The sequence below is a fragment of the Zerene cesonia genome, chromosome 20 (genome assembly GCF_012273895.1).
Source record: "Zerene cesonia ecotype Mississippi chromosome 20, Zerene_cesonia_1.1, whole genome shotgun sequence".
NCBI classification, from domain to species: domain Eukaryota; kingdom Metazoa; phylum Arthropoda; class Insecta; order Lepidoptera; family Pieridae; genus Zerene; species Zerene cesonia.
The window spans coordinates 2,282,429-2,291,810 of NC_052121.1; the positions used below are offsets into that span (position 1 = coordinate 2,282,429).

Below are 9,382 nucleotides of genomic sequence, written 5' to 3' on the forward strand. Positions count from 1 at the left end.
CAGTAAGCTATTTAATATTTATTGGAATGCGATGCATCTCATCTTTTTTCTTCCATGAGCCATCTTACGTAGTCTTCTTACCAGAACACAAGAAAACATCTGACTTCGGATTTTCTCTAGCATATTTGGAGGAAACCAGAACATTGGGTAAGTTATTAGTAGATTGTTTATTTGAGTAAGCTTTTTATCATTTATCTATTTATTGATTTACTTTTTTAAAGAATTTCACAATTTCCAAACGCTTTGTTCTGCGTATTAAGACATCATTACGTAAATCTCATTTAATTCCTATGGCGGACCCTGCAAATGGTCACAGGCGGTGGAGGATAATTATATTAATAATGAGAACAATAGTAGATAAGAAACTTTGATAAAATATACTTATTTTTAGTATCTGGTGCTCCACATGCAGATTTAAATGGTGCTATCTATAATTGTCCAGTCGAGGAAAGTGTGTACAAAAATTCAGTTAATTGCACTAAAAATGAAATAAATATTGACATTTTAGCAAACAATTACAGTAGAGGTAAGTACAGTGAGATAATCAATAACGTACATACGTTAAAAAAATTATTGAGAAAATCGTAATTTGTTTTTATTGTAGAAAACAACACTGATCAGAATTTCTGTCTTGGTGCTTCACTGGCCGCAGCAGATTCGTTTATATTTGTAAGTAAAACTATAGTATATAATTGACAATTACTTGGTAGTATTTGACTTGTTACTAAGAGAAATGGTAAAGCCAGTGTTGCTGACACAATCATTAAAATCATTTAAACATAAGTGGCATAGTTTTGGAAGTAAATTTATTTCTAATATAACACCACTGAACCCTATACTCCAGCCTGAGCTGACATGCATATAATATAATATCTTCAAACAACATCACAATTGCTTATACTTCGAAGATCTCTCAATACCATTAATTACTTGTGAATTTAATAAAAATGCATATGTGGGCCGGTCATATGTGCCGCAGAACGGACAACCGTTGGGACACACAGGTCTTAGAGTGGAGACCACGGCTCGGTAAACGTAGCGTAGGACGCCCTGCTCACAATTGGCGACAAAGAGCCAACGACCGGGCTCAGTGGCGTGCTATGAGAGATATATGTCCAGCAGTGGACATCAAAAGGGTGATAATGATGATGATGATGATGATGTATGTACGTTTCAGACATGTGCACCGCTATGGACAAAGGAGGTTATCGCGATCAATGGCGTACACATGTATGGTGCATACGGAATGTGTTTTATATCAGATGGAAACCCTAGACGGTACAAGGGTATTCTCGAACAATATGAGATGAGAGATTTTAAAAACGTCGACATTAAACCTACGTTTGGTACGTCATAACTTTGTTACGTTAAATAAATAAATAGGCTTAAAAATTTTTTATTTCTGTCATATTATTATCAATCGCCAATGAATTTATAGTCTATTGCTCTTAAAATAAATAGACATTACTGTCGTATGCTATTATTAGTTCATGAGAAAGTTTGTTCAAATTTATCCGATCACATGGAATGTTAGCGAAACCAGTTTATAATCAACAACAAAACCTTTAACTAAATCACTGAACTAAGTCACTTGCTTGGTGAGTTATAGGCTTAAGCCTAGCTCAGACTTCTAATAAGTATACATTGGTTAGTTAGAGTTCTGAACATTTTAATTATTGATTTATGTACTATAAGAAATACAACGCGGCGCTGTGTTAAATATTAGTTTGATTGTAATAAGAATGTAATTTCATTTTAAACCACTGCCTTGAGTCAGTTGGCAGCAGCCAGTCCACAAATACTATTAACAAAGTGAGGGTAGTTGGGACGAACATTGAAAAAACCTTCGAACATCAAGGCACGATCCCTAAGAAGGCGTGCCGTTTCTAAGTGATTCGACATTTTATAAAATTCATCAGCTAAACAAGTTTAGACCAGTTATCAATAGAGACATCTGTTTGTTAAACTGTTTGACAATTATTCATGCAACAGAATAATAAAACACATTTGATATCTGTCAATACTTACATTAATATACTACGGTTGAACCATTGCAGTGGTTTGGGTGCACATGTGTTTTTGAAGATGTAAAGAAAAATAAATAAATATTACACAATAAGAAATTCTCAAGTTGTTGTTTTTGTGCATTTACATTGGCTTCTCAATTACTTCATTAGATGACATTTACGGAGGAGTAGGTTGGAGTACTCTAGTGGACGAAGAAAACGACTTAATTATAATGGCAAAGCCAGCTTTGATCAGCACCATCAATTACGGGTCGACATCACAATTGGATACGTACGCAAAAATTGTTCCACTCGATGTATCCGGTCTTCTGCAATACTTTTATAAAGGTGCGTGATTTTTATTATTTCTATTCCTTGTTATTATTTAACATGAAGTATTTCTTGGGTTTCAGTTCACGCGAGCGTACATTTAGGAATAATAATATAATGAATAAATCGCGTTTAATATCCGTTGAAAAGTCTTGAATTCGTTAACATTATTATTATTTTTTGATCTGGCTATATAATTAGTCCTCAATTTTAGGAATGTAATCGACTAATGAAATCCTTATTTATTTTTCAGGGCGTGCGTTTGCGACCGGTACCTTCTTCAGAAACCTTCGCACAGTATATGCTTTTAGCATGGAAAAGGATAAACGTACTGGAGGTGTTAGTATTGTCTTAATTTAGAAGTTTAGATCTTTAATTAATATGATTCATTCATTTTGCTTCGAATTTGTTTTGGGAAACTGCGGTGGTGGTTTGCCTGATGGTAACCGATCACCACCCCCCATGAACATTCTCAAAGATAGTTCTTTACAAACGCACTGCCCGTTTTAAGGGGTCAGGGGTAAGAAAAGGAAAGGAAATTAGAAGAAAGGAATGGACTGGAAAATGTAGGGAAGAGTGAATAGGCGGGAAATTTACATAATGTGCAAATCGTATAAAAATGTTTGTAAATATAATATTCCGTTATTAAACATTCAATACCATCTCCTTCACAATAAAATCCACGACTCCTAAATAACGTATCAATATAATCGTTTTCTTGTTTCATGATAATAACGTCACAAAAGCCTTTCTCTACTAATGTAAGAAAAAAAACTTTTATACTACAATGTAGATAAAGCTGAGCATTAAAAATCGTGTCTTATATTGTCTACAGATTGCCTTCCTCCGATATGATAAACATTCTCGAATATTAAGGGTGCTGCAAAATGCAAACCGAGCTGTGTTATTTGAGAATAGAATTGTTGGCTCCATGTTTGGTGCCGCTCTTCACGCGGTGGACATAACCGGTGATACGTTTTCGGAGCTGGTGGTCGGTGCGCCCGGAGAACCGTGCTGGGAAAGTGGTATTGAAGTTGGGGCTATATATATTTATGTTGGGGGTGATAAGGTGAGTACTTTCGAAGTCCGGTAAATAGTGGGATTTAAAACTAAAGTGTAATGGTGGGTTCATACTGGGGCATTCTCTTGAGCACATGCTCGCTTGTGCTACCTTCAGCTTCTGTATAGAAGCTGTAAAGCATTTCCATGTAATGTAATGTTCATGTGAATGTTTGACGTTTTGTTTTGTTTGTCTGTAACATTGAGCTGTGCTTTTATTTTTTAGTTTAACAAAGGAAGCGTCTAATTTTGTGCTCGATAAAATGTTATAAGCCTATGGGATTTAAAATCATGTTGTAAGAAAACCATGAATGTTCGATGTGCTGCTGTGATTGCTAAAATGAAACCCTGAGATTAAAAATTCTTACCTAAAAATACCCTATATGTATAAGTATATTGTGCAAATATGTAAATGTTAATTGTAGCTCAGATAAAAATCTCTTCAAATGTATCCTTGAGTATTGTTATGTTTTGAATGCACGATGTTATTTTATCGTTTTCACATGCAAACAAACTTTCTATATAACTGACTAGTATACTATAGTATAAACAAAATAACCCCAATTTGTTCTAGGCAAAATCAAAAAGAGAAGCAACTCTCTGCATCTGTGGTAATGAAGATAACTCTCGTCTAGGTACTTCTATAACTTCACTCGATTTAAATGAAGATGACTATCCAGGTACCTATCAATGCTTATTGTATGGCATGTTATGTCGTGGGTGCTGTAAATATATCTTAATATATAAAAATCCAGTGTCATGATGTATGTTCCCAATGAACTCTTCACCAACTCAACCGATTTTGATGAAATTTGGCATTTTATGTGTAATTTGGTCCAACTTAAGATACAGGATAGTTTTTATTTCGATTAATTAACCCAATCATTTATAATCTTAATATTTTTAATTATTACTCAGGCACAGCAACACGTGGTCGGGTATGCTAGTATATAAATAAAGTATTAATGACAACCACAGACCAAAACGAGTAAGGCACTTCCGGCCCCCTCCATTCATGCGAAAGCCCAAGCCGAGGTTTACGGTCCCCAACAAGGAGGGACGCCCTTGAGTGTGTCACTACCAGGGTGAACCCTAGTTCATCCATGCGTCCGTCCTAAGATGTAGTAGGCTGACAGGCTGACATCGAGAATCAGCGCAAAAAAAAACAACCTGCTGTGGCTTAAGACGCGATATGATAATCATCAACTCAAACTCAAACTCAACCATTTATTCATCCAACTAGGCTTCGTTCAGAAACGCTTTTGAATCTCTTTTGAATCTCTCTTCTTTTATCTATTTAGTATTAAATTTACCACCGAATAAAAAGAAGTCTCTACGGGAGGCCGATAAGTCTGTAGTTTCTCTAAATAATAAGACTAATGTTTTCAGAAATATTTATCAGCGCGCCATACGAAGAAAATGGATATGGAGCCATTTATGTTATATCCGGCTATGAAATTCACAAGAAATATTTGAAAACAAGCCGGATCTCTCAAAAAATATTAATCTCCGAATTGACATACGTTCAAAGGATTAGCAACAATCGATTCTCTAATTTTGGATATAGCCTGCAAGCATTATCCAACTACAATACAGAAGGAGCAAATGGTATCGTATTAAAATATTTAGTTTAGCGGTTGCTCTTTGTATTTCTTACGATACAAATTAAAATATCTATATCAAAAAAGAAGTAATATTCATCACCACACAACAAAACTTGTAAATGTCTTTTAAATGGTAACAATTTAAATCTCGCACGTTTTAAATGAACTTATAGAGATTAAAACAAGTTAAAGATGTTTAGTTTTTTTTTGTGTTTCTGCATGATGAGGATGCATGACATACATAATCCACCACGCTGGCCAAGGGTGATTTGGTGAAATGCAAGTTTTCTCACGATGTACGAAGGGAAACCTTCACCATTTCAAGCTGTGATGATTCGGATAACGGGAAAATAAATTGAAAAATCAATTTATTTCCGAGATTCATTGAAACACCTCTGTTCTATATTTGAAAAGATTTATTAATCTTAATTTAAATTATTTTCAGCTGTAGCAATTGGATGTCCAACGAGCGAACGGGTTATTCTATACCGGAGTATTCCATTTATAACTGTGACGGTCTCGGCGAAACTTTTCGGCAAAGAGGTATAACGTTGGACATTTCTAAATAAATAGTCATAGTAATATATGTATTTTCTTTCTTTAATTTCGTAAATATGTACGAACGTTTAACTATCACATTTGCATTTTTAATTTATTTTGCAGACGGTAAATGAATTAGATAAAAATTTCACCGTACGTGTAGAAACAAGTGTGTCATATCCAAAAACAGTTAATATTACGGCGCGTGAGTAGTTTCTTCTTTTGGTATTTGTTTTAGTAAACGTTGACGGTATTTTTAATATTCCAGTCGTTTAACTTTCAGAACTTCTACAATCTGCAAGTCTTACTGCAAATTCAGCTAAGTCTTTTGACTCCGCCGACTTCAATATCGATCTGACTACCAACCAGACTGTTTTCATAAATGATGTAGAAGTTACTTTGGTGAGTCGCAGTCTCAATCTCAGCATATCAAATACTGGCTGACCGCTCAAACAGCCAAAGGAAAACGTAGACAGTGCCGGGTTTTCCCCTCACCCGTAAAAGGTACTGGGGTTTTCCTAGCACCCGTAAAAAGTCGACAGTACCGGTGTTTTTCCCATTCCCGATCCCGTGGGATTTCTGACAGAAGCACTATCCTATGTCCTTTTTTGGATCTCAAACCATCTTAATACCAAATTTCACCCAAATCAGCAGAGTAGTTCCTGAGATAAGCCGGTTCAAGCAAAGAATTTTATTTTAATTCTATCCTGAAGTGACGAAACATAACAATTCAGTTTTCTTGTTTTCTTTTTCAGTATGATGACCTCCCGGGACTTTTTAAATTTGAAGCAGAAATTAAAATTGATAAGGCAACATTACGCAGTGAAGGTGATTATTGTTTTCAACAAATTGCATATGCCTTAGTGAAGTTCTGTCATGGAAATTTATTTACTTGGGCATTATTTCATACAAATTGGTATATTTTGTGTATTTGTAATTAACTAATATTATGTCTTCTTACTAATATTATGTCATCGTTTGAACCAGTCTGGACTCATAATGTATGTACGAATATATATACCTTATAAACTTTTTTTAGGAAACTTTAATACAATTAAAATAAATACCCTCATATGACAAAAAATTTGCAATAAATTACAATTATACATCTTCTGTTTCTTTGTTCTATTATCATTTATCATATGATCGTATATCAATATATAGTCTCGTCATCAGCCCATATATGTTCCCACTGCTGGGACACAGGGCTCCTATGAGGGTTCAGGCCATAATCCACCACGCTAGCCAAGTGCGGGTTGGCAGATGTCACATGTCATCGAACTTCTGATTCTTGGACATGCCGGTTTCCTCACGATGTTTTCATTCACCGTTTAAAGCATGTATGGTCTACTAGCATGTTTATTAACCGACGTCCCAAAAAAGTTTGTTCTATGTGGGGCTTGATTGTTTGTGTTTGGTACCTGTACCCAGGTATGTCGTTGACCTGTTTTGTTCAATCATTTATATGAGTTAAATATAAACATAATAGATTAGCTTTTGTTTCAGTTTTCAGCAGCTCATTGGTGAGTTTCAGCGAGCAAAGCAAGACGAAAGCTGAGCTCGATATAACACGAATAAGTATCAACACCGTACCAATATTATCTAATGTCTTCGTTTGGTCGGGCCGGTTAGTTCTATTAGTTTTATGTCCGTTCTGATGAAAGGACACTTTCTATACGAGTTTAGTATGTGTAATCTGATATTTACATTGTATTCGACGCTAATATGATAAAAAACTTTTGTATTTAGGTAACTTTTTCACGCAAAAGCATAGTACTAGATCGATTTCAAAAATTATATCACCATTAGAGAACTGCCTCTTCACTGAGTGATATAGGCTATATATATACCACAGGCAAAGCCGAGATGAAAAGCTAGTTTGCTATATTATGTTGTTTATTTAAAACACATTTGAAAAAAAACATTTATATCTGCGTCTTGCACCATTTAATGCTATTGAAAAACAAAAAATATATATTTAATATCCGTGTATAACTTTAGATGCAGTATTTTCTATACACAATATTGTGTATCGAGATTCTTAGCTTTGTTTGATGGAAGAAATTGTGAAATTTTTTTAGTACTAATTTTATGACACTATTTTTTTGAGTTTTCCTCATTAATACCTATTTTTGTATCATTTTTTGGTTATCATACAATAAGGCAAGTGCCTTGTTTTTAATCGTATTGCATTTTATAGATACAGATGAGTAAGCAAGTTACAACTATACTTAATTATGTACACGTAATGTTTTTTGCAAAGAATGAATATTTTGAGTCATAAATCTACGATAGAAAGACATCTAAGATGTCAATGTTTATTGACATTTTTTTGGAGTTCTCTTCGTTTTTAATTACAGGCAAGATGAATATGTGATTGGATCATCGAAGTCGGAAGTCATGACAGTTGTAGTACGGAATGATGGTACCGAGTCGGACTGGTCATGCGCTTGGATACGGGTTTCTGGTGCTCCCGTACGTATAAACTAAACATCACCTACTAGTATCGTCGTATAATACATATACTTATATTATAAAGCTGAAGAGTTTGTTTGTTTGAACGCACTAAACTCGGGAACTACTGGTCCGATTTGAAAAATTCTTACAGTGTTAGATAGCCCATTTATTGAGGTAGGCTATAGGCTATGTATAGGGCGGACCACTAGTACCTTATAATAATAAAACTGTTTATTTGCCTTCACAACTTATTAAACTACCAAGAAGCATTTACGTTGTGATGGGCTGGTTTGTGGAATAGGTCATTAAAGTTTACCTTTTTTATGCAATACCTATAAAAATATTTTAAACTAAATAGTTGTTTGGTTGAACGCACTGAATGCAAGACTGAGTGTTCTGTCACATTCTTGCAGTTAAAACTGGTTACGACCGGTTATAAGCGTTGTCAAGAAAAATAATGGGAAGATTTAATTTTAAAACTAGACATAATAAATATAGAAACAATTTTAATGTACGGCATAATCTGAGACTAATCAGGAAACTACTGATATAATGGTATCAAGAATCAACCAGCACATCATTGTCTTTATTTAATCAACGAAAAAAGGAATAGTAGTAAATCTGTAAAGTAAAGAGAAATGGACCTAATTTACTATATCATAAGGAACATTTTAGCAGCTTCGTCATCCACAATAACTGAATGTTCGCAGGTTGCAGTTTTGGAGTGCGATCAGCCCCAAGATTCTTGGTACAAATGCAATTTCTTTAACCTAGGAAAACATGAAGAGGTTTGTTGATAAAATAAATAACAAGAAAAAATTATAGTTTTTCAGTTTGTTTTGCTGATGTTATATTATAGGGCATTATTAATTTTCCTTCGCGTTTGACTTCGTAAGTGATTAAATATTAAGGAATTTCATATTTATAGAACCGCTATATCAAAAAGACAAACGGGCAGGCGCGTAACCACGCTTGTTGTGCGTTGAAATACATGGTTTTTGTCTATCTATAAATATAAATTAATTTTTGATTATATGTATAAATACATATCTTTGTATATTAAGTGTTTTGATCCCTAAAAGTTTATTATAATATTTTAAAGGCAAATAGACTAGTCTAATTTAAATGATGGTGGATATCATAATAATTTATGTATAATTAATATATAAGTTATTCTTCCAGCGGCCGTTAGATATTGCTTTGGATATGAGCAATTTAACAAACAAAGATGAAAAGCTAAAAGTCGAAGTTTTGTTGTTTAACAAGTGTGAATCGTCACAAAGCAATGCAACAGCGAAAAATTTTAAGGAAATTAAATACAAACTTAATCCCAGCGAAATAAACGTCGATGGGTAAATATGTTTTTATAGTGTACGTATTTATAGA

General features: G+C 34.1%; 1 protein-coding gene across 1 annotated transcript; it reads left to right on the forward strand.

Annotated features, from left to right (window-relative positions):
* The first annotated feature begins 6 nt into the window (after positions 1-6).
* LOC119834834 (integrin alpha-9-like) lies at positions 7-9,352 on the forward strand. The gene is made up of 17 exons (XM_038359344.1): positions 7-147; positions 392-526; positions 605-669; positions 1,178-1,346; positions 2,178-2,354; positions 2,590-2,675; positions 3,172-3,405; positions 3,970-4,075; positions 4,785-5,003; positions 5,445-5,542; positions 5,663-5,744; positions 5,823-5,941; positions 6,295-6,367; positions 7,046-7,166; positions 7,900-8,014; positions 8,707-8,784; positions 9,179-9,352. Exons 1-17 carry the CDS (start codon positions 27-29, stop codon positions 9,350-9,352), a joined length of 2,172 nt encoding a protein of 723 aa, XP_038215272.1. The 5' UTR covers positions 7-26.
* Positions 9,353-9,382: the final 30 nt, after the last annotated feature.